The sequence below is a fragment of the Anabrus simplex genome, chromosome 1, assembly GCF_040414725.1.
Source record: "Anabrus simplex isolate iqAnaSimp1 chromosome 1, ASM4041472v1, whole genome shotgun sequence".
NCBI lineage: Eukaryota > Metazoa > Arthropoda > Insecta > Orthoptera > Tettigoniidae > Anabrus > Anabrus simplex.
The window spans coordinates 18147064-18174277 of record NC_090265.1 but is presented as its reverse complement, the minus strand read 5'-3'; the positions used below and the strand labels follow the sequence as shown (position 1 = coordinate 18174277).

Sequence of the window (27214 nt, the reverse complement as noted above, 5' to 3'; positions counted from 1 at the left end):
GAACTCAGCCACCCTTTCTGTACATTGGCCCTTCCTCTTTACAATGAGATATCAAACACTGTCATCACACGTGTTGTGTACAAATTATTTCCATTTTAAAACTTTCATAAATTTGTAGCATTCACTGGTTAATCAATCACTACTGATCTGCATTTAGGGCAGTCGCCCAGGTGGCAGATTCCCTATCTGTTGTTTCCTAGCCAGTTCTTAAATGATTACAAAGAAATTGCAAATTTATTGAACATCTCCCTTGGTAAGTTATTCCAATCCCTAACTCCCCTTCCTATAAACGAATATTTGCCCCAATTTGTCCTCTTGAATTCCAACTTTATCTTCATATTGTGATCTTTCCTACATTTAGACTCCACTCAAACTTATTCGTCTACTGATGTCATTCCACGCCATAGTCCGACTCGTTGGCTGAATGGTCAGCGTACTGACCTTCGGTTCAGAGGGTCCCGGGTTCGATTCCCGGCCGGGTCGGGGATTTTAACCTTCACTGATTAATTCCGATGGCTCGGGGGCTGGGTGTTTGTGCTGGCCCTAACATCCCTGCAACTCACACACCACACATAACACTATCCTCCACCACAATAACACGCAGTTACCTACACATGGCTGATGCCGCCCAACCTCATAGGGTCTGCCTTACAAGGGCTGCACCCAACTTGAAATAGCCACATGAAATAATAATAATAATAATAATAATAATAATAATAATAATAATAATAATAATAATAATAATAATAATAATAATAATAATAATAATAATAATAATAATAATATTCCATGCCATCTCTGTGCTGACAGCTCGGAACATATCGCTCTAAATTACAGATCTATTTTACATAAAAGAGGCGTTATTTCAGTATTTATTGAAAGTTAAAGTAGAGTATCATAAACTGGGGTAAAACCAATCATTTTTATATATTTCTATTTAAAAATATATTAATATGAATTTGAATTTCTTGGAAATTATATTTTAAAATATTCAATCTTTTGTCTATTCAACTGTGTATAATGAAAATATTCAGCACCTTAAAGATTTTAAGATTTTCAACTTTGAATATTGATATAAACCCAACCAGTAATTATCTTAATCCTAGTATTCCTCTTTGACACCTTGTAATCTAAATGTAACAAAGGCTTTTCAGTCTGTCAAACACACAGCAAATACAATGTAAATTAAAACACTATATACATATCTGTAAAACACACACTAACATACAAAGAATGACATGTTTCGTTCTACAAGAACATCCTCAGATTCTGTCAAATCACTTAAAAAACAAGCTTATATATGTACAGTATTGTTTACGTAGTGTAAACTTGTCAATGATAGAGAGATTAGTGATAACATGAAACAGTAATGACAAAAAATAAAACATATACAATTATTAATATAATGAAAAACTTACGTATTTATCTAGACTGCCGATGTTAAGTCCGTTGTCACCAAACACTATTTCAGGACTGTGGTCATGGAAAGTTTATGGTGAGCCACGCTGCGTGTGGAGAGGGGAGGGCAAGAAAGGGAGGGGCCTTGTAGAGTGATGTGGATCTCTCCTATTGGATGATTAAATCGAGTAGACTATAGAGTGGAGAGGGGAGGGAGATGTAGGGCGGAGCGGCTGGAGTGCTGTGGAACCTTCCATCAACACTGGAGAGGGGAAAGATGTTATTGACCTATTTCATGTTAATTGTACCTTTATGTAATATGGATGAATGCAAATTAATAATTTTTTTATATAGGTGAATAAAGTAAGGAATGGTATTATTATTATTATTATTATTATTATTATTATTATTATTATTATTATTATTATTATTATTATTATTATTATTATTATGAAAAAAGCAATTTACCTTCCATCAACATTGGAGAGGGGAGAGATGTTATTGACCTTTTCCATGTTAAATGTACCTTTATGTAATATGGATGAATGCAAATTAATAATTTTTAGGTGAATAAAGTAAGGGACGTTATTATTATTATTATTATTATTATTATTATTATTATTATTATTATTATTATTACGATAGAAGCAATTTAATGAGTAGGTGTTGTCAGATATTATGTGAGTAGAGCGAATAGGGGGGAATTATTTAAATGTGTATGCTCATTCAGGTTATTGGCATTAGCATTTTTTTGCGACGTAAATTTCTATTGCTTCTTTTATATTCAAAGATTTACTTTTATTTTCGATGTGTAAAATTTTTAGATCAGTGTTGATGTCCGTGAAATGGTGTGAACAGTCGTAGATGTGCTCCCCGAAGGCTGAATGCCGATTATATCTGATCGCGTTTTTGTGTTCTTTGTATCTTGTATGGAAATTACGTTTTGTTTGACCTATGTATGTGGCGTTGCAGTTAGGTTCTTGGCACTTGAGTTCATACACTCCTGACTTTGAGAAAGGGTCCTTTTTGTTTAGGTTGCACCTGCTGAAGTGTCACTGTAGTGTGTTATTTGTTCAAAATGCTACTTTTAAACCTTGTTTCTTGAAAATGTTAGCTACGTTGTATGTGTTATTGTTAACATAGTTGAGAACCACGTAGTTTTCTTTGTCGTGTGTGGTGGTGTTTTCCCGGCGGCTTTTGTTATGTTTATTTAATAGTTTATCCACTGTGCCTGGAGGATGGTTGTTTTCTTTCGCGATTTGTTTAATGATTTGCATCTCTTCATTGAAATCTGTTGTGCTCATTGGTATGGAAATAGCTCTATGTATCAGTATTCAGTCCTGCTATTTTGTGTGTGTATGGGTGGTTCGAGTTGTTGTCAATAGTGTGCGACGTCTGAGTGGGCTTTCTGTATACTTTGTAAGATAGGTTGTCATTATTCCTGTTGATTGTGACGTCTAAATAGTTTATTTTCTTGTTATTTTCTGGCTCCATTGTGAAGCTGATGGATTTGTGTAAAGAATTTAGAGTGTTTAATAACTGGTCTGCATTAGTGACGTCATTATCATACATGCATATGACGTCATCCACAAATCTGCTTCAATGTAAGATTCCTTTTGAAAGCTGGCCCATTAAGAAGATGTTTTCGAAGTTATTCAGAAAAATGTTTGCTATTATACCTGATAACGGTGAGCCCATGGCTAGCCCTTCTTTTTGGCAATAGATTTTGTCGTTAAATGCAAAGCAATTTTGGTGTAGTGTTGTTCTAAGAAGGTTAGTAATTTCTTTGGTTTCTTGTACAGAGGTGTTTTCTTTAAGATGGTTTTCGATAATTTTAATGGATTCATCTATTGGTATGTTGGTGTACATGTTAGTGATGTCAAAGGATATCATACGTGTGCTCTCTGTTATTTTAAGTTTATTTAATTCTTTAGTTAGTTCTAGGCTGTTTTTAATTGATCTGTCTCCTTTAAGTGAAATTTTCTCTTTTAGAATGATGTTCAGTTGTTTGCTTAAATTGTAACTTGGCGCATCTTTAAAATTTACTATTGGTCTAATAGGACACGGCTCTTTGTGTATTTTGGGCAGGGCTCTTAGTGTGGGGAGTTTAGGATTTTTGATGGTGAGGCTTTCTTTTTTTTGCTTTGTGAAAATTAAGTCTGTTTCCTTGATAGCTTGCTTTATTTGGTTTTGAAATTTATTTGTAGGGTCGCGTTGCAATTCTTGAATACCGTTGTTGTTGATAAATTCTATTGTTTTTTCTATGTATTCGTCTTTCTTCATTATGACTGTTGTGTTACCTTTATCCGCTTTCGTGATGATAAGGTTGTCGTTTTTAATTTTGTTCTTAACTGTTTTCAATGCCGAGTATTGAGTGGTGTAATTCGGTTGTTTAGTGGAATTTTCATGTGCGATTATTTTTAGGGCTTCGTTGGTGGCTACGTTTTTTATTATTTCTCTTTGTGGAGAGGGTATTTTGTCGCAAGCAATTTCTGCGTCAGTGATGAGCTGTTTTATGTTGTTTTCGTTATGACGTTCCTGGCAGTTGAATTTGAGACCTTTTTCTAGCAGATTTATTTCATTCTTTGAAAAGGTAGTGTCTGATCTGTTAATTAATTCAGGGTGAAATTTCGCGAGTTTGCTGGACTTTTCTGTTTAATCATTAGGTTACATATTTTATTGTCAATAACCTTCTGTTTCCGGATTGCTTTCTTTTTAATGTAATCGTGTAAAAAGTTGGAATAGGATGTCCATTGTGTGCGGAGGATGTTCTTGTAGAACGAAACATGTCATTCTTTGTACGTTAGTGTGTGTTTTACAGATATGTATATAGTGTTTTAATTTACATTGTATTTGCTGTGTGTTTGACAGACTGAAAAGCCTTTGTTACATTTAACTAAGTCAACACTGGAAAACATGGCTTCATTTTTAACAAACCTAGTAATCTATTTTCAGCTTTCTTAAGACATCAAACAGCACATTCTATTTTAAGTTATCAAAGGCTTTCTCTATATCAATGAACGCAGTTATCATTGGTCTATTTCTAGAGATTTTTTGATAATGATTCTGAGACTAAGAATGGCTTTGTGTGTTCCCATCCTAAATCCAAACTGTTCTTCTGAAATATTAATGTCTATCTTCCTCTCTATCTGGTGGTAGATAATTTGAGTTATGATTTTAGAGCCATGGGAGAGGAGGCTCAACATTCTATGATCTTCACACATCTGTGCTCTGTGCATTTTTGGGACAGGAATAAGGATAGTTTGTTCAAAATCTTTTGGAATTCTTCCTGATATCTATATTTCATTTATTAGCTCATACAGATTGTCTTGGGCTTTGTCTCCTAGGGCCTGTAAGCTCTCTGCAGGGATTTCATCTGCTCCTGAAGCCTTTCTGTGTCTTAATCTCTTGAGTGCCACATCAAATTCTTCTCTGAGTATTGGTGGTCCTAGCTCATCAACTTTCACTTGGACCTCACTTTCCAGGACAACTGTATCAATAACTCCTTCGTGGAGTTCTTCTGTGTACTCCTTCCAACAGAGCGCTACTTCGTTTTCTTCGCCATTCTTACTCTGTACTATGTTCAACACTTTGCTTCTTGCTCCAAATTGTTTTTGTATCTCAGCATATACTCTCTCACTATTAACTTTCATCATATTTTTGTCTATGTCTTTGCATTTCTCTTTTTTGTACCATTCTTCTCTTATTCTCCTTGCTTCTCTGTTTATCTTGTTCCATATTCTTCCTGGTTTCCTCTCGCTTAGCACTTCCATTAACTCCAGTGATCCAAGGGTTGTACACTGCCTTTTCCAGTCTTCCAAAGCATGCATGAGCCATTTCAGTTATTTCCTTTTTTTGTATTGTCCCATTTCTCCTGTACATAACTTCCTGACATCTTCTTGAGGTTAATTTTTCATCAGTGTTTTTCCTCTGAATTCTTTTAAAGTTTGCTCATCACTTTTTACCCTACTGATGTTCCATCTTTTAAATGGCTGTTTTATAACCTTTTTTCTATAACACAGTTAGCTCTTTATTAATATCAGATTGTGGTCTATGTCCACATCTGCACCTGGATACTCTTACATGAGTACGACAGCAGTCTTTTATCATTATATAATCTATCAGGTATCTGTCACCAATACCTGGCATGGTCCAGGCGTACCTTCTTCTTTTTGGTTGTTCAAAGCATATATTTGCAATTACCGATATATGATTTGGTCTACCACCACTTTCATTCTGTTTTCAAGGCCATACATTCCCACACAGGTGTCGACTCTACCCTCACCTACCACAGCGTTCCAATCCCCCATGATGACTAGGTCATGATCTTTAACTTTCATTAATACTTCCTCCAGCTGTTCATATATATCTTCTACTCCATCATCAGAGTGTCCAACGGTGGGAATGTAAATCTGTATTAATACTGTATTCTTACGCTCTATCTTTAGTGTGATCATGATAATTCTTTCGCTAAATCCCCATATGCTTTGGACTTCTATGCTAGTTGTCATTTTAATATGCAAGCAACACTTCCCATTCTTTTTACACCCCCTGAAGAAATAATTCTGTAGTCATCACTCCAGAAATCTCCAATCATTGGCAATCTCACTTCACTTGGTCCTTGTACATCAATCTCAAGCCTATCCAATTCCTTCTTCACATTTTACAATTTTCCAGTCCTTTTAAGCGATCAAACATTCCATGTTCCTATTCTAAAAACTTGATTATTTCTTTGCATCTTCTTATGTCATCCCCTCTGGAGATCTGAGCTGAGGACCATTTTACCTCCAGATTTAACTTGCGAAGATATCATCGTGCATGCTTATTCTTGGGATATCCTATGGATCTTTAATGCAGTGGTTTCCCCTTGCCTTCTGCATCCTATGCCATTGGCCATCTAGCGGCTCTTCTGCCTTTAGGGGTAGTTTCCCTCCCCAAGGACAAGAGAGTGCCCTGGACCTCTACCTGCTCATCTGCCCTCCAAGGAAGCCGTTGACGTTTGGTAGAGGGGGACCACTTTTACCGGCAATCATTCAGTCCGAGGACAGGATTTAACATCATATATTATGGCGAACAACTACCAAAGGTGTTTCTTGATAGATGGGTTTAACTGTGTCTCTACTTAGCAATAAATAGAATCCTTACCTAATAAATGCACGATACGGTCACACGTATTCAGATGCAGTTACGTAACACAACTAAATCACATTTATAAAACAGAAGTGCATTAAGTTTGTGTGTTAGCAGACCAAAACTGGCTCCACAAATTGGGCATTGGAGTATTGGGTTTACTGGACGTTGTGGGACAGAGGATATGCGTTCGTTGGAATGAGTATTACTGAAACTGGAATGGTGACATTTTGTGGTTAAATGTTTCATCAGATAGAGGAGTAGATACAATTTTGGTCACAGAAGTCATTAATTTGAAAAACCAATACACTCCAACAAATATGTAAAATCTTATAAAAATTTTCTAGCTGCTAGTCAAGTAAGAAAAGTTTTGAACAAGAGAATAGGAAAGTTCTTTGGCCATAATTACGAAGACAGCAACAGAGGTTGTGTGTAAACAATTATAAAACCCAAAATAAAATAACTCACTGTGACTGTAAGAAAAACAAATACTACAAAATATCACACTTCACTAAGCAGGTTGTTAAAAAAAAGCAATAAAAACCATTTCAATCCTTAAAACAACATGGGAATCTTGAAATATGATTAGAAACTGGGAGTTCAGGTAACTGTAGTGATTGGTTACTTCAGGGCTGTTGCTAATGCTGAACAAACATTACCTGTCTTGTGACAACCTTTGATCAACGTGAGGAGGTTCTCCTTCTCTGTGGGTATGGTCTGATGAAGCCAGGCTAACATGTCGCCTATGTAGCGTTTGGGGTCGTGGGCATGCATCTCTATGGGCTTTGGGGTACCTCCAGGTCCTCCCTGGGTCAGAGCACAGATGAAGGCACGCACCAGCACCGATCGTCTCGACGTGCAATACTCGTCCATGACGTACCTGCAACACAGCCACGGAAGAGATCTCGATTAAGTATCATTTTTGTATTGTCTTCAGCAATTACTGCATGGGAGGGAAGAAAATATGAAAAGAGGACTGAAGCGATGAATACTCAAGGGGAAGGAAAGAGAAGCCGAGAACTAGAACAAATAATGTTCTAAATAAGAAGAACTGGAGGATATGAGGCAATAATATTCTGAAAACATTAGGCTTTCTTTATTATACGGAACATATACTAATTTTGCCCAAAGACACTCGTAATTTTACATAAGGGAATAAAGTACAAGTTCAAAACGCACAGACCTGATTTCAAGATACTACTGTATACATCACTCTGCTTCCACATACTGTACTACAAGAATTATACTGAATAAGAGCCACTGGTTATATCTATACACCAGCTGTTACCCGCAGCTTCGCTCTGTGGATTTCGTAATTTGATAAAAGTAAGCGTTCCTCAGTACTGCACTAAGACATTATCTGAAAATCCCTAAAGTATAAAAACTCACAGAAAAATTGAGTTTCATTTACTCCAGAACATCTTTCACGCTTTGCTTTACGTCGCGCTAACACAGATAGATCTTATGGCGATGATGTGAAGGAAGGAAGCGACCGTGGCCTTAATTAAAGTACAGTCTCAGCATTTGACAGATGTGAAAATGTGAAACCACGGAAAACCATATTCAGGGCTGCCAACAGTGGTGCTCGAATCCACCACCTCCAAGATGCAATAGAACTACTTTGTAAACCACGTTTGTGGTATTGCCTTTTCGGGCTAAGATGACAAGGCTACTGGCAGAGCTAACACTGGAACATACGACACAGAACTGTACATGTGAGAAACAGTCCTCTCTCAAGTTGAAAACATAAATATATGTGTTCCTTTGTTTTTAAAGGAGATTCCAAATACCTATTTCCACATTTGTGACATCTTCAGTTTTTAGATATAAGTATCCCCACAGAAAGAATTCAACCCCTTTATAAGTCCTCGCACCTGCTCCAGAAGTGGATTTTCTGAAAATAAAAAATACTTGTTTCATTGTGTTTAAAGAAGATTCCAAATACCAATTTTAACGTCTGTAACATCTTCAGTTTCTGAGATATAAGTATCCTCATAAAAAGGCATTAACACCTTTTTCACTTATTTTTTCCCCCTTAAATGGATTTTCCTTTAAAAAAACATGTTTCTTTATTTGTAAAGGAGATTCCAAATACCAATTTTCATGTCTTTAAACTGTTAAGTTTTTGAGATATAGATATACTCATTTTAAAAATTCACCCCTTTTTCATCTCCTCAGTGATGGAATATCCCCAAAATTTCATTTCTTTATGTCCAGGAGTTTTAGCTCAGCGATGAGGCATCTGCCTGTCAGTCAGTCAGGACATCTTATTTTACATACAGTATATAGCTATTAAATTTAAAAAATATTTTTCTAACGTCACAGGCGAACTATTGTACCAAGACAAGGCAGTGAACATCTGCAACATTTTTTCTCAAAACTATCAAAGGTAAAAGACTGAAGTGGCAGTGGTGGTTATTGTTTAAGAGGAAGTACAACTACTCAACTATATAACACTAATCAGAGAGAATAAATAGAAAATATCTGACACTTTGAAAAATGAAAGACGAGGGCTGCGAAGGGCGTGAAAATGAAAGACTCCCTATAGCCCTCGGAACCTAATAGTGTTGGGGGGGTGGAAAAGAACGAGTGTTGACCAAAGGAGGTTGGACAGGATAGATGAAAGTGAGGAGCCTATCACAAGTAAGTGGAAGCAGTGGCAGGACTCAGCCAAGGGCTTCGTGGTCACCAACCCATTCTCCCAAGTTGGGAGCCCCCACCCACAGGAGGATAAAAGACTGAAGTTTCTCATATGATTTGTCAATACCCATCTCTCCCATCTATAGCAAAATTAACGAATTATACTTACTGGGTTCATTTAACAAGAAAAGTTATGTTAAAGTAAACAATATGAAAAATATGAAAACTATTAAGGAAGAAATTAATTACTTATCCCATAATACATCTTTAATCATCTTAAAAGTACTACCAGTTATCGAATACAACTCCATAAATAACCACACAGATTTTCAGCTGTCTAACTCCAGCAGTTGTTGAACAAGAAAAGGAATATTAAAATATACTGTTACAAGAAAAACATGTTTAAAATGAATGCTTTCTTCTATGTTGTGTCCTCCTTTATCTATGAGGTATCTTTCATTCCTTTGTGTTTGTCCTGAGTTTGTAATCTTTATCACCTGTGCTCATCTTTATAACTTTGTCTCTTCCCTTTTCCTCTCTTTATGCATATTTATACTTACCACAACAAGACTGAAGATCTGTCAAGTCGAAGCCTGCCCTCCTGAGCTCATCAGGGGCTGAGTAGAAACAGATGTACGAGAAGTGGGATTGAAGAGGGGCAAGTGTATGAAGATGTGGGGATAGTCCTTGTCTTTTTGTATTTTGCATGTTTGTTCTTGCCTACTCTTTCTATTTTTCCTTCTTCTGATGCTGATCTGTCATTGCTTTATCCTATTATGTGTTGCTACTCATGTTTCTATCTTTCTGTAGATATGTAAGTTGTATGAATGGTCACTTGATGTGACAAAGAAAATTTTCCAACCAACGTGTCGCTCCTCCTATCATTGGAAACTAAATGGAAGGCTGCCATAACACGGAGAACAGATGCTGTCTGATGCATTCTAGTGGCCTTTCCTCCACTAAGGAACTCATCTGCCCAAAGTCATCAGCTGTACAATATACTCTTATTACTGTAGCAGGAAGACCTGGCCAGACCTCTATTATTCTGAATGCTAGCCAACATCCGCTCAATATAAATAAGCACTACACGCCAAGGAGATGCGTATGCTTCGCTGGGCGCTCGGTCTGACACGATGGGATCGTATCAAGAACAGCAATGTCCGAGAGTTGGGCCAGTAATGGAGAAAATGCAGCAGGCTTGTTTATGCTGGTACGATCTAGTCATGTGTGATGAGCACCCTTCGCCCTTCCCTAACTCAGAAACTTGTCATGGTATCCACAACAACGGGAAGAAACATCTGTAAGCAAAATTTTTTAAAAAAAGAGAGAGAGAGAGACACACGGATGTTGTACTCGGTGTCATGGTGTTAAGAAGGGCTCTCTGGTATGTCTTCTGTTCCCATCTCCCACTGACGTTAAAGAACGCTGCAATGACCTGTTGGATATGCATCTGGTAACTCTGGTGATCGAAGCCACTGGAGCATTTCTGTTACCAAGGACATTTCTAGACACCTCTAATTATGACCACTAAGCATTCATAGTCGGGCACTGCACTGTTCACTGTGGGTGGTATTCCCAATACACATGTGCCACTGTCGATTGAGGAATCGTGCCTTCTTTGAAAGACATAATTCACGTTGCCTTGCCATGACCAGCACAGACGGTGTTTACACTCCCTCTCGAGATATCAGATCACACCTGATGCAGGTCTGAGCACTTACATGGCGTCACGGTATTGTAGCACAACTGACTATTACCTTTAAAAACTGTTATCCCATGACTTTTGGCATGTCAGTATGTATAATGTATTTGATAATACTTAACATCATATGGATTACAGTATTCAATACAACTAGTAAATAGAGATCAATGGCTGTAAACTCAGTTGTGCTGACCACACAAAACACTTTCTGGGAAGGATAGCAATTATTTCCATAGTATGTGTGCAATAGGGATGGCAGCAAGCAGCATTTTTAGAGTACGTGTAGTATTAGAAATAAACGACAGAGTAGTCATGTTCAAATTCATGGTTTAAAAAGCAATGCAAGAGAACTTTAATTGATGCAGTAAAATGTCGATACTGTTTTTGGAAGGGCCACGAGAAAAACGTACAACACGAGAAAACAAAAAATCCGGGAATGAATGAAAACCATCAACAATCTGACTGAACATCACAAAAATGAAATATCTATAATTATAATCTTACAAACACTCCCAAACGAAACGAAACCAAACCAAACTACAGCTCTAATGGTCCTTCGCCTACCAAGCGACTGCTGCTAAGCTCAAAGGCCTGCAGATTACGAGGTGATGCATGGTCAGTGTGACAAATCCTTTCAGCCATTATTCCTGGCTCTCTAGATCGGGGTCACCAACTCACCATTAGATACCTGCTCAATTAAAGGTAATCACGTAGGCTGAGTGGACCTCGAAACAGTCCTCAGATCCAGATAAAAATGCCTGACCTGGCCGGAAATCGAACCCAGGCCCTCTGGGTGAAAGGCAGGCAATTTAGACCTCCATACAGCTTCAAACATTAATTACCGGTATGCGAGTTAAAAATCTTGACACTTTATATTCAGTTTTACTGGGGAAACTCTGTCAGTTTCGCGTGAAAACTTCTTTCAGTTCAGCAACTTTGATCAGCCAAACTCTTCGAAAAATCTAATAATGCCAAGCCAAACAACAATCGACCACAAGTAGTTTTTAATTCTGTAATTTAATGAAATAAACCACATCAGATTTTTAAAAATGACCAATATGATGGCAAAATCTCTTATTTTCTTAATCTTTCATTGTAATTTGGTCACCAGCATACTGCTGGTACCAGTTGTTGGTTTCTGGAAATCTTGTACCATGTAAGTTAGGCCTACATCGACTTTTAAAAGTTATTACATAAAATCAGCTTCATGGTCCGTATCGCACTTCAATAGATTCACAATTAAGTATTTATTTATTTTCCACCTAGTCGATACAATGATTGCTTAAGGCAATTTTTAATGGTCAAAAGTGGTACATGTTTCGTATATTATCAACATCTTCAGCCACATAACACTGTTTAGATGAAAAATATATAAAATTGACAAAGTAATGCTTTAGAGGAAGTGACCTTAAAATTAACATAAGATTGACAAGATGAAAACAAACAAATAACTCAAGAGAAAATATATAAATTATTTCTACAATAGAAAGCAGTCGTCAAGGAAACACTTGTACAATACTCCATAGAGAAATTGTCCTAATAAATATTCTTTTCTTAATAATTCATGAAAAAAGATCAATTTATAAATTAAAAATTATACAATTTATAAGTAATTATCGAAATGAAGAAATCCTGATATCACAGTGCGGCTCTTATTATTAACATAGATGAAAATATAACTACTAATTCCTAGTTGTCAAATCTTATTAAGCCTGCTTTCCTTTGGAACAGTAACTCCTGTCATTCTTTCACAGTTTTGCGCCGGGTGTAATATTGATGATGCGTTCTTCCTTGCTCTTGCACCTGAGGAGGTGGAGGAGCGGGGGATATAGGTGTGTCAAGAATTTCCTTGCTATTTTCCACCAATAACAACATGAAACATAGTATTTTCAACCATGATACAATAAATCTCTCGGAAAAAGAAAAATTTTTTGATTCCGGTATATATAAACTTACATGCTTTGAATGTAAGAATACATACATAGGACAATCTGGCCGCAATTTTAAAGTTAGATATTTGGAACATGTGAATGCTGAAAAACATAGAAGATTCTCAGCAATGGGATCACACATGACTGCCACAGGTCATAAATTTACCAACATAGAACAAGACCTGACCATCATAAAAAAGTTAAAAAAGGGCAGCTTAATGAACACATATGAAGACCTGTACATTCATCTAGACCAACTTGTAAAGAAAAATGATAACCTTAATGAGGCTGTAGAATATAAGAATCCATTATATTATCAAATTCTAGTATATTTGAAAATGCTTGAGAAGGATCAAGAAAAAAGAATTGGAATTTCTCCACCTACATATAGCCCTACAACTTATTCCTCCTCAGTTGAAGCTATAGGTGACAGCAAGGAAATTCTTGACACACCTATATCCCCCGCTCCTCCACCTCCTCAGGTGCAAGAGCAAGGAAGAACGCATCATCAATATTACACCCGGCGCAAAACTGTGAAAGAATGACAGGAGTTACTGTTCCAAAGGAAAGCAGGCTTAATAAGATTTGACAACTAGGAATTAGTAGTTATATTTTCATCTATGTTAATAATAAGAGCCGCACTGTGATATCAGGATTTCTTCATTTCGATAATTACTTATAAATTGTATAATTTTTAATTTATAAATTGATCTTTTTTCATGAATTATTAAGAAAAGAATATTTATTAGGACAATTTCTCTATGAAATATTGTACAAATGTTTCCTTGACGACTGCTTTCTATTGTAGAAATAATTTATATATTTTCTCTTGAGTTATTTGTTTGTTTTCATCTTGTCAATCTTATGTTAATTTTAAGGTCACTTCCTCTAAAGCATTACTTTGTCAATTTTATATATTTTTCATCTAAACAGTGTTATGTGGCTGAAGATGTTGATAATATACGAAACATGTACCACTTTTGACCATTAAAAATTGCCTTAAGCAATCATTGTATCGACTAGGTGGAAAATAAATAAATACTTAATTGTGAATCTTTTAAAAGTTATGTTGAACTCGAGAATGCGGTTTCGAATGTGAGTATGTATCGATTCTCAAAAGTTCTTGAATGTATTATATTCAATTCTGCCCATCAATAATCACAATCAAATTGGAAAAAGTAAAAATATCATCAAAACTTCAGAAATTATGGTTATTCGTGACCTTGAGCTCAGCTGGAAAGCATGCTCGCTGCACCAGTCAGTATGAGTGGGAAATGACACAAACTTTTTAAATGTAACGTGTGTAAAAAAACAACTGCAGTTTTTATGACATTTTAACACAAAAACGTAAAATTCCCAGTCTTATATTTGGACCAAAACAGTAATGGGCAATACAAGACCTCCCATGCCTTAAAGGCGCAACATCTGTTCTGTTCTCGATAAGATAATCGTACTTATTTATTGATAAGGTGGAAGTTCTTTCCTATTTCTAATTGTGTAGTTCGTCAATACCACGGATATGAAGAACATAGATTACAAAGGTCATAGATTGCGAAGATAATTGTATACGATAATCTAGAGCAGTTTTGATTCCTGCCTGAAAGCCCAGTGACTACAGTGCCCTGCACGAAGTGCTGAACCTGTTTAGCGATACAATCGAAATAAGTAAAAATAAAACATCTAACCCTGGACATACTGTGGACATTTTACAAGTACGAACATTTGACGAAACTCATTCCGTCTTCAAGTAGAGCTCTCGAAATGCACTCTGTCTCCTTCCAGTTGTTGTGGCCACTCTTTGCTTTATGATTTCCTAAGATTCTCTAAACAATACCATCCAAATGCAATGTAAGAGGGTCCCTTATGCAAGTTCACCACCGATCACCTTTCCGGTACAGTACTTGCTCCAATTATCGCAATGACGGGGCGTTAACACCAAGATCCACAAGTATGCCATAGCCGTCCTTTTGTGAGACACAATTTTGTGAAAAACGCTTGATCAAGGATTTAGCATTGATGGGGCTAAAATTTCTGGAAGGTTTATCCGGGAAATCGTTTCTTCGAGGAACGGATAATGTGGAATTTTTACAACATGATTTAATTAGGTTGCTGGCAGAATCACGTAATTTGAACGAATAATCAAGGAAAACGTAGTTTCTGGGAACGGATAATCAAGGTTTCACTGTATTGGTTCTTTTTAATGTGATTGTGAATCTGTGATGGATGATGACAGCAATACTGCAACTGTTAATAAATTAATATGTAAGTCAAGTTCTTGAACATCAACAGTTGGTAGGACCAGACCCATTCTTCTAGTATGCTTGGGTAAGGCTACTAGGAATGGGGAGAGCTGGCCGTTACATACTTTTAACCGCTTCATCAGCGACACTCATGATGTTGGAGCAACAGTAGCACCCCTCCACTGCGCAATGCATAATTTTAAATTTCTTGCTCGTGAAGGAGTTCAAGTGATGGAAATTTTCCAGAGATTGACTGCACAGTTTGGCGATCAAACAATATCAAGGACGCATGTGTTTGCCTGAAATGAGTTCAAGGAAGGACGAGAATGTGTGGAAAATCAGAAACACGATCGCCACCCTCGGACCAGCATTAGTGACGAAAACATTAGTGCGGTTTGAGATATTCTTGAAGACGATCGATGGGCGAGAGTATCAGAAATTGCAAAACAGGTCCGAATAAGTTATGGGAGCTATCAAGCAATCATTACAAATGACCTACAGTTTTGTAAAGTGTGTTCCACATGGGTCCCTTGCCTTTTGACCGAAAATCAGAAGTTGAGACATCTGGAGGTCTGTCAGAGGCTTACAGCAAGGTTTGTGAAAGAAGGTGATGCATTTTTGAGTCGGATTGTCACCTGCGATGAAACATGGGTCCGCCACTACACTCCCGAATCCAAACAAGCCATTAACAAATGACGGAGAGGAAAGCGGAGGCAGCCCCAGTGAAATCCAAGACTCGGCTGTCAGCTGGGAAGGGTCTTTCAACAGTTTTTTTTTTTTTGACTAGCGAGGCATTTTGTTCATTGATATTTTGCATAAGCAATGCACTATCAATGCTGCTTACTACTGAGAGCTGTTGAACAAGGTGAAAGATGTACATCACTGCAAAAGATGAGACTATTACATAAAATCACCTTCATGGTCCGTATCGCACTTCAATAGATTCACAATTAAGTATTTATTTATTTTCCACCTAGTCGATACAATGATTGCTTAAGGCAATTTTTAATGGTCAAAAGTGGTACATGTTTCGTATATTATCAACATCTTCAGCCACATAACACTGTTTAGATGAAAAATATATAAATTGACAAAGTAATGTTTGTTTTAATGTTGTCAGTCTTATGTTAATTTTAAGGACACTTCCTCTAAAGCATTATATATTTTTCATCTAAACAGTGTTATGTGGATGAAGATGTTGATAATATACAAAACATGTACCACTTTTGACCATTAAAAATTGCCTTAAGCAATCATTGTATCGACTAGGTGGAAAATAAATAAATACTTAATTGTGAAAGGTGAGACTAAGCGATTCTACAGGTGATCCTCCTCCACGACAATGCCAGGCCCCATACTGCAGCTCTAACAGTCTCCAAACTACAGGAAATGCAGTGGACTCAACTTGATCATACTCCATAAGGTCCAGATCTATCGCCCTGCAATTTCCATTAGTTCGGACCACTTAAAGAGGGCAACGATTTAAAGATTATGAGGGCGTGAAGGAATTTGTGTGCAATAGTCTCCTGACGCAACCAGCTTCATTCTACAATGCTGCAATTAAAACCTTCCTTCTCGCTAGGAAACACGTGTTTCTAAAGCAGGAAACTATTGGGAAAAAATAAATTGTAATTACCTTTTGTTTTTCAATAAATGTAAATTTTTTTTTAAAATTCTGTTTATATTTGATTTGCCCTCAAACATAATACCTAAAATAATAGGACCTGTTTCAGTCTGTATTAGCAAAAGTCAATGAGAAACAAACATGATATTCACCAATTGCAACTGCAAGTGAATGAGATGAATCTACATGTGAACAGCAGCTATAAAATGTTAGTAATGTTTCGATTTATCAACAACTACCACTGTACTTTATTTCCAAGTAGCAGGTACCCATGTTTATTAATTCAACCACGTTAGATTTTCCTTAATCGTATAATTAAATGCAAAAGAAAAACTATATTTATTAACGTACATCATTTTCAGTTTTAATATTGGTCGTTATCTATTATTTAAATATTTCACCCCCTTTCAACCCCCACCAGTAGGAGTGTCTTACCCCACAGTTCTCTTTCCTAAACAGTAAGTCATATGAGTATCATGTTTGCTTGAGAGTTATGCTAGAATATGCACACCTATACTCGGTCATTTTGGACATTCCTTTCACCCCTTCTAACCCCCATCCTGATTGGGAATGAAGTTTGGCTCAAACGGCATCCAGAGTGCCATGGTTCATCTCAGCTACCTCAAAGACTATGAACTCGCCACTAATATCGGTCATTTTTCTGATTTTTACATTTCATCCCTTCCTTTTGGGGTGCTAGGGGTTTCTTGTCCTTACAGTAATTTTTCCAGTTATATGTGTATCTTGTTTGGTTGAGAGCTATGCTGAAACATACACACACATTCACCCGGAATCTCTGTCATTTTTGACATTTTCTTTCTTCACTCCTTCTCACCCCCTATGCCACGGGGAATAAACTTGGACTTTTCATTTTTATACACCGTTTATAGAAGAAGAAATAGTAGAAGAAGAAGAAAAAGAGTTTCAAGAAACACATCATAATCTTTACATACTGTTGGTTAGGCAACCCACTGATCAGACTTGTCATGCGGTTTACTTACCTTCTCCTATTTTTTTTTTTTTTTTTTTTTTTTTTCACCCTTCTCACCACCATGCCGAACTACCCATCAGATTTTTTTCAAACCACTTCCTAAACCCTCCCAGGAGTAATAAAGAACAAATTGTGAATTTTTCAGCGAAACTGGTCCAGTAGTTTTTGAGTCCATTTGAGACATACATAGAAACAAACATTCATTTATATATATATATTATGTTACAGTATGTTGTATGCCATCTGTGTTTCAATACAAGAATTACACAGCTGACTGATACTGGCTGTTGACTGATCATAGACTCGTTTGTAGCGAGACCATCAACACATCGTTTGTAGTCGCCACTGGTTTGCTATATAATTATTGAGCTTATTGATTATTTCATATTCATGTTGGTGCGAATTTTAAAATTTTCTAATTTTTTGTCATAAATTTTTCCTTGTATAGAACGTGAAATTATGCGAATAAATATGGTGTGTTCAGGTTAGGAGATTTGTTATTAAAAATGAAACTCTGCTTTTAACATACAGCAGACTTCACACATTTATCACACTTCCTTAATATAGGATGGGCATGCTTTCCTTCCTTTCCTGGTGTACTTCCTTTTAGGCTTCTTAACAGCCGATACTGACACGCCTGTAAACTCAGATGTTAATTTTACAAGGATTGTTTGAAGTTACAGTAGGATGATTCTCAGCAAACTTATTGAACACATTAAATATTACTGACATTTTATAACTCTTTAACGGAGTGTCTTGTTTAGCATTTGAAATAACTTCCATTTCACATTCCCCAACTCAGCTCGTGACACGAACAAAAATGGTGGCAGGTTGAGGCATGCAGTTCCATTGGTTAGAATGACAAAGTAAATGCTTTAACCCTTTCCCACAGACAATCTTTGACTCACTGTCTGGCGAAACCTGGAGTAATAATTTGCTTGTCAGGTAAAGTTGTCGAGTACCTTCACTATATAATTTATTCTGTAAAAAAACACTTATGATACTGGTTTCAAATTTTTCAACAAGGGAAAATACACTATAATTATACTAAAATGATACAATGTCATCAATTAATTACATGCAGGAATCCTCCCCCACCCACCCACCCACCTAGTTCGGTATTTATTCATATCAACTGCCAGTTAGGCCTGTCTAATTATTTCTCATATAATCTGATATCATATAAATTATTAGTAAAATATGAGAAATAATTAGACAGGCCTAACTGGTAAAAACGTACTAGAGGTACATTCAAAGTAACAATTATATCATACGGGACCAGGATTTGGCGAGATCTCGACCATTTGGTGTGGCCTTCACTAAATCTTGCATGGTGCAAACGAGAGGGCAGGAGTTGCAATTAACGAGGTGCACCATGGTTTGTTGTTCTCCACAGGCACAGAGGGTTGACTCTTCAGATAGAACCCACTTCTTCATATTGTCCTTAGATCGACAGTATGATACATCAAGAAGCATCCGACGTGGTGCAAAGTTATGTCAAATTGCTTGTACTTAAAGTCGCTGTGAATTGCTCGACCTGATGCACAGATAATGCACAGAACGTAGTATTTCATCCTGAATCCCCCAATTTCTTTCATCTTTGGGATCCGTCAGATGAAGACATTCAGACAGCAAGTCATACCGCATCTCAGACATACAAATTACAAACTATTCTGCATTAAATAAGGTTGAAAGAAAAACTGGCATCAGTTGGAAGATTACATACAGGCTCATAGTCAGAAAGAGAATTAACTGGAGGATTGAAGCTGATAATTATTATTTGTCCAAATAGGCCTAATAATTTAACAGGGGACGGTATCTGAATGTGCACCTCCGGTTCATCTTCTCTCCCAATGGCTTCCCACATCACTTTTATCATCATCCCTACCAATCTCAAACTCACTGTCATTGCATTCGACATATTGATCTAATTTGTAACAAATATCCTCTTAGCTCAACTGATTATGTGCAGCCATGATGCTTCAATGTGTTTACATCCAGACAACTGTTTTATCTAATAAAATATTAAAAACATTTTATTTTGGCATTCTGTGCAGGTCACTTGTATCTAGGAAACATAGGAAATTTACTGGTTCCAAGAAGTTATATGTTTAGCAGACAGATGGTAGAAGAAGTCTGTTTGAAAGTCGAGTGCATTCTACAACGCAAACCGCAAGAGACAATGTGCAAGTCCAGTATGCTTTACTATGCAGCCCACAGGAAAGAGTTAAATGTTATCCATTTAATACACATTCCTTCAAAAGATATTACAGTATAATTAGTTATATGCAGTGTTGAAAGCTAACTGTTCAGCATGAAGACAACATCAGCCGATCAGCTTAATTACGACCAAATGCTTTTGTTTACAGCAACATTGAAGTTAATATAAGAAACTTACTTGAAGAGGTGTGCTCGGTCTTGCAGACATGCCATAGCCTGTGTCAGAAGAAAACTTGTTTCTCCAAACTCTATGTTCCGGCAGTGGCTCAGGGTCCAGTGATATAACTTCTCCAGAGCTGCTTCCTGGAAACACAACACCAAGGAACCTAAATTATAACTTTTTCTTTTCAGCCCAGGATAAGTTCATAGAAATAGATATTGTTAAATGTATTCAACAGTTGTGTCATTGCATGTGCTTCAGAAGGAGGCTTGCAGTAGTGTCTCAATAGTACTCCAGCTGCCAGCATCTTAGAGGAGCGTGGCAACCCAACTGACGAGCTCACTGCCACAGTGGGATGTTTATTTCACAATTGATAAAGCCTAACAAGATTATATACACAAACAATGTCTGTATTTTCCGGGCTTGTAGTCCGTGGTGCAGGAGCATCTCAACGTTTCACCAAAAACTGCGTTCAGCACTTTCAAGGGGCTGGAAAGTACAGAAAATACTGATAATTTTTATAACACTGGCCATGAAAGCATCAACTATAAGTTCATCGACTACTGAAAAGCTGATATAGACGTTGATTCCCACAGGGAATCTGAAATATTCATCCTGAATGAGTAATGTCCAATAACGCACCATTTATATTGGTATTACTGAAAAGCTTTTGATTGCATTTCTCATGCAAAACTTACTGAGGATTTTAAAACTACTGGTGCTGATGCTGGTGATCTACTCAGCTCTACTGGAACCAAACAGCAGAGGGAGACACAACTGAGGACATAGCTATATGTAGAGGATTGCGACAGGATGTTAACCTAGAGTTTACGATAAATGGCAATGTCATTAATAACATCTGCTTTGCTGATGATACCGTTGTCTTCAGCTCTGGGTCTGCATGTTGTGATGCTACGTCTTCCCTATCCTTCTGTATGGTTTAGAAGGGTGGACGCTCAGTCCTTAGCTGGAGAGACAGATTGAAGCTCTCGAAATGTACTTGTACAGAAGAACGCTTCAAATATCCTGGGTGGAAAGGAAGACCAACGAGGAAGTCCTCATCTTGTTAAACAAGAAAAACGAGCTTCTAACATTCGTTAAAGAAAGAAAACTCGGGTACATGGGGCACATCATGAGAGATGAACAACATGAACTTCCCCAATTCATCATCAAGGGGAGAATTGAAGGAAAACGATCTGCGGGGAGACCGAGAAATTCCTGGCTTAAAGACCTGCACCGTTGGTATGGACAAACTGCCATTGAAATCTTCCAAGCACCTGTTTCAACAGTTAAAATAATCAATCGGATCGCCAACCTTCATAGGGAGACGGTGTCCTAAAAAGAAGACTTTTATAATATTTGCGATCAGTGAAATTGAATTATGGTTACCTTCCGTAAAGAAATAGCAATGTTATTATTTTCCAGTCCCCATATCACTACTTTTACAGAGCTCGATAACTGCAGTCACTTAAGTTCGGCCAGTATCCAGTATTTGGGAGATGGTGAGTTCGAATCCCACTGTTGGCAGCCCCGAAGATGGTTTCCTGTGGTTTCCCATTTTCACACCTTAATTAAGGCCACGGCCGCTTCCTTCCCACTCCTGACCCTTTCCTATCCCATCGTCGCCATAAAACCTATCTGTGTCGGTGCGACGTAAAGCAACTTCTAAAAAAAATCACTACTTTATTTGCCAGTCGGTGTATAACAAGTTGTATTTAAAATATTATTTTTGAAAATTTTGTGTTCTGTACAGAGTACTAGATCCTACAATTGGAAACTATCTCAAAAAAAGGGCAGACTGATCAAGAAAATATATTGTTTTCTCTCAATTATAAAAACAGTGGTCTAAGTCATAAATAGTGACAAATAGGAGGGGAGGTTCACCTATTCAATACCATTTGATAAAATACAAAATATCTTTATTAGATATAAGGGACTAGTTTCAACATTATAAACAAGGTCATCTTCAGCCTGTACCAAAATTAAATATCTCTCAGAATTGTTCCCTCAATAAGATTGGACATTTGTTTATTGTCAAAGCTAGGAAGCAGACACTGCCTTATTGAAAGCTGAGGAAATTATAAAGCTAGAACTAGGAGTAATGAGGACAGAAGAAGCCACAGAGGGGTCGAAGTGCAACTAGGACATCAGGAACAACACAATGGACAATTTATTTTTATTTTCCAAAATGCCCTACATTCGCAAATAACTCAGAACTGAGAGCCATTTGTGCACACAGTGGAGCTAGACACCGTACACAGCCTGTTTCCAGTCATTCGGTCCGGTCAGGAACGGAATGAATGAAGCCCCCATCTAGCGGCGAGGATAGGAATTGTGCCAGCTGCCGAAGCCTGTTGCACTTCTCCGGGGCAATGATTAATGACTGACAGATTAAATGAAATTATATCAGCGAGTGTCGCTGGAATGAAAGATGACAGGAAAAACAGAAGTACCCGAAGAAAAACCTGTCCCACCTCCACTTCGTCCAGCATAAATCTCAGATGGAGTGACCAGGATTTGAACTGCAGAACCCAGCACTGAGAGGCCGGCGTGCTGCCGCCTGAGTCATGGAGGCTTTTTACCGTACAATGAATATTGGTCAGAAAAGCTGCTCAAACTATCGCCCACCACGTTCAATACAGGCATCACATCAGCGTATCAAACTCTAGCGGAGGTAAGCATACGGGGTAATGGGGTACTGGGCGGTCTGTTACCATTCCGGATGCTAGTTCATGTGCCCAGTGACCAGTGGACTGTTTGCAGTGCAGTAATTTACACTATAACATGGTATGGAGCATAACTGCTGCCTGTATGATATCCGTAAGGGAGTCACACGGCAGAAGACTGGTAGAGGTTTACAGAAATCCAAGACATGTATTTCATACATGGCAGAACTGCTGGTAAAACACATGAAGCTCAACACCTGTACCATGAACAATATTCGACAACACGTCGTACACATTCCAAAACATTCACCGCCAGCCGGGGCACCCAGGTTTCTTATCCACAGTGCATCGTACGGGCCTGAACACCTGCAATCAAATAGGAGCTACTTGCACTTGCAGAAGAAGAGCAATCTACCAAGCACACGTGCCCATAACGTGGGAATTTCGCAAAGTAGTGTGTGGTGTGTCTTACTACACAACCCACTGCGCCCTCACCATTGCCAGTGACTTCAGAGTCTGGCTGTGGAGGATTTTTACATGTCGAGTGCAATTTTCTCAATGGCTAGTGGATCGTCGTGCGAATGAGCCCTATTTTCTAAGCTGTGTGTTGTTCACAGATGAGAAACAGCTTACTAAAGATGAATTCCTTAACTGTCATAACAGCCATATCTGGACATGATGTTTTCAAACATGACCAACATAGGTTTGCAGTTAATGTATGGGCTGAATGTTTTCATGAGTATTTACTTCAAATCCATAATTACCTTTAACAATTCATTTCATGTTCTTTTCGATACTTAAAAGTTATAATTATTGTTATAAATGTGTTCTGCAAAAGCTGAATATTTGTTGTACTTTACTGCCTTGAAATATTCTTGATATCTTTGATTTAAGGCTCAGCCAGTCCTTCCTATACAAAACATTTTGCAGTTGTCACAAGTGAGCCTATTCCTGGCGCAGATAACAGAACTTGATAAAAAATTTAATGAAACAGTCGCAAGCAACATGTTGTTCACAACCTTGAGGTGACATATTATCATGTGCTTCCAGCGTGCCCTGTGTTTGTCTAACACTAGATCAACAGCCTGAGCACGAGAACAAGCCAGCCCTTCCTGTAGTATGTCATATACATATTGTTTTACATCATCATTATTAAAATTGATATGTATTGTGTGCATACATTTACACTTGTTTTTTCTTGTTCTTACTTTACAGTTGATTGTAACAGGATTCCATTTTAACTGTTTAAAACTTATTTTAACTCATTGTAACAACACACTCATGTGAAATCAAATATTTTTTTACAATCTGTTTTACATCGCACAGCCCCAGCGTTTGCCTGGTGTGAAAACGGGAAACTACGGAAAACCATCTTCAGGGCTGCCAACAGTGGGGTTCGAACCCACCACCTCCCGGATGCAAGCTCACAGCTGCAAAGCCAACTCGCCCGGTCCAAATGTTTTTAAAATAATTTCAACACCGATGATGGACCTTAGAGTCTGGTTTTGGGCAAGTTTTGAAATAAAATTTAGTGAGCTGATAGGACTGTATATGATTAATTATAATTAGTACTACTATCAGTACTGTTAATAACATGGCTTTGATATTTTATAATGATTATAACTTGTAAAGGCTGCCAACCCCTCACCTTCTCCATGCATCTCCTTCACGGTATCATCTCCCGCCTGAGAGACGGCGTTACCATCTAAGAGGCTCACCTCTGCTTTCAGGGGAAGAATGAAACCATTTTAGTAGTAGCAGTTGAAACTGTCCTTGCTCTTTTGTGTTTTAAGGTTATTTTTCTCTATCTCTCTCTGCCTGTCATTCAGCTTATCTTTTGTGACTGCTCTTACATCTTATTCTCTTTTGATATATTTTTTAACACTAGTTTCCAGCATAATTTTATTAATTAACAAGGAGGGATGCGAGTGAGGACCTCGTATAGCGCCATCTGCTCCATGATCTCGAGCGCTGCAGTCTGGTGACCCGACTGCATGAGCGTGTGGCAGTTAGTGTGGATGTTCTGGACCCGCTCCAGCACCGTGAAGAACTCGGACGTGATGGGTACTTCATGGGAACCACGCAGGATGGCTTGCTCTGCGGGCGACAGCTGGAAACTTGACAAGAAGGCCTCTACGATATCCTGCTGGAGACAGAGCTTCTGACTGAAACAGAAACAAGTTCTGAGATTTAGAAAGAAGATTTAAACATGATATCCACAGAATTCAATGTATTTCTTTCAGCTGACTGCTACAAAATGCAGACTTTTATAAAAAAGCTAGAAAAGTTATTCATTTACCAAATGAAAGATAACAAATTCAAATACTGTCAAGTACATGCATTGTTGATTTTAGTTCATGATTCTATTCCTCACTGTTGGTGAAAATCCAGGAACAACTGGCTTTCCACAAACACAAGACATTGGTTTGGGTGTTAATCAATCAATGATTGATTTTGAAATTCCCTAAAGTCCTCATCCTCTATGTACGACAGTTTATGTATACACTGAAAACAAGGCCTCTAACACGTGTTTTCACAAGTGTGTAAGGTCGGAATAACAGTGTTATATCCTGTCTTGTCATTACTGTTATTTTCTTTTCTACTTAACTGTTTGCATTTAGTTTGTTGTTTACAGTTTCACGGTCTACATTTTCACTGAATTTTTTGTTCAATATTTGCACGGGACTTACAAAACTGCATGCTGTTTTATGTCAGACTATAATCTTGTCAAATTAATTTCATTATGGTCCGTACTGACAATTATTGTCGCACCAACACAGATAGGTCTTATGGCGACGATGGGTTAGGAGTGGGAAGGAAGCGGTCGTGGCCTTAATTAAGGTACAGCCCCAACATTTGCCTGGTGTGAAAATGGGAAACCACGGAAAACCATCTACAGAGCTGCCGACAGTGGGGTTTGAACCTACTATCTCCTGGATGCAAGCACAGCTGCACGCCTCTAACCATACGGCCAATTCGCCCAGTCGTATTGACAATTATCACTATTAACAAAGATTGGAGGGTCCACCTATTCAATACCGTAAATTATATGTTCTAATTATTTATTTCATTGTTATACATTAGGTTTGATTCCCAGCAGGGTTGGGAATTTTAGCCAAAATTGGTTAAGTCCCCTGGCATGGGGACTGGGTGTATGTGCTGTCTTCATCCTCATCACGATGTGCAGGTCGCCTACGGGAGTCAAATCAAAAGACCTGTAGCAGGCCTCCCTGGAGGCCAGATGCCATTATTATAGATTAGGGACCATTTCCATCAGCAGAAACTTAGATCCATCATGAACATCAAATGGGATGACTACATAAGCCTTGACAAGGTGCATATAGACAGTATAGAAGTCTTCATCACTCATCGCCTTAAATGGGTTGGTCACATCCAGCGTATGAATGATAGCAGATTGCCTAAACAACTTCTCTACAGTGAGATTGGTCATGGCAAAAGGCCTCAAGGTGCTCCTTTGTTTGAAAAGCTATAAAGACCAGCTTAAGAAGACTATAGGAATGGCACATGGCTTTTAGTGCTGGGAGTGTCCGGGAACAAGTTCGGCTCGCCAGATGCAGGACTTTTCATTTGACTCCCGTAAGCGACCTGCGCGTCATGATGAGGATGAAATGATGATCAAGACGACACATACACCCAGCCCCTGTGCCAGCAAAATTAACCAATTATGGTTAAAATTCCCAACCCTGCTGGGAATTGAAACCAGGACCTCTGTAACCAAAGGCCAGAACGCTAACCATTTAGCCATGGAGCCAGACAAGAAGACTATGAACAGCACCAACATAAATGCTAACACCTGAGCATCAACTGCACAAAACCGTGTTCTTTTATGCAAAGCTACTGCAGAAGACTGTTTCAGTAGGCCTGTCGCAGACAAGAAATTGAAACCCACGAAAAGCGGAAACTACATCAAATCCAACCATGTCCTCCACCCACCTTTAGATGTGACCTGTGTGGTCGCATGTTTCATGTGAAAATTGGTTTGATCAATCGTCAGCGACATCTCCACAGAGCCAATAGACTTTAAGAAGAATTGCAGGAGAAAACAAATTCTCAGAAACGAGTAGCAGCCGACGATTAGGGAGCATAGCATGTTGTATCAGTGAATCAAGACATGCCAATGTGATATATCGAATATTGATGACTGCAAGTTGCATATGTCTTTTTGAATTGTAATTGAGGCTGATGACTCAGTGGAAGGGTCAAAATTAGTCCCTAATATATAATACATACATACATACATACATACATACATACATACATTATCATTATAGACTGTTATGCCTTTCAGCGTTCAGTCTGCAAGCCTCTGTGAATTTACTAAACGTTGCCACAATCCTCGATTTGCAACTAGTGTTGTGGCCTCATTTAGTTCTATACCTCTTATCTTTAAATCGTTAGAAACCGAGCCTAACCATCGTAGTCTTGGTCTACCTCTACTTCTCTTACCCTCCATAGCAGAGTCCATTATTCTCCTAGGTAACCTATCCTCCT

General features: G+C 38.0%; 1 protein-coding gene across 1 annotated transcript in view; it reads right to left on the bottom strand.

Moving 5' to 3' along the window:
- The window catches only part of Cog6 (conserved oligomeric Golgi complex subunit 6), a 71969-nt gene that overhangs the window by 32337 nt on the left and 12418 nt on the right, over positions 1-27214 (bottom strand). Inside the window, exons 3-5 of the mRNA XM_068229856.1 lie at positions 24639-24867; positions 20055-20179; positions 7188-7408 (exon numbers count right to left, since the gene is read on the bottom strand). Of these exons, the coding sequence (XP_068085957.1) occupies positions 7188-7408; positions 20055-20179; positions 24639-24867 (575 nt within the window). The remainder of the gene's footprint in view (positions 1-7187; positions 7409-20054; positions 20180-24638; positions 24868-27214) is intronic.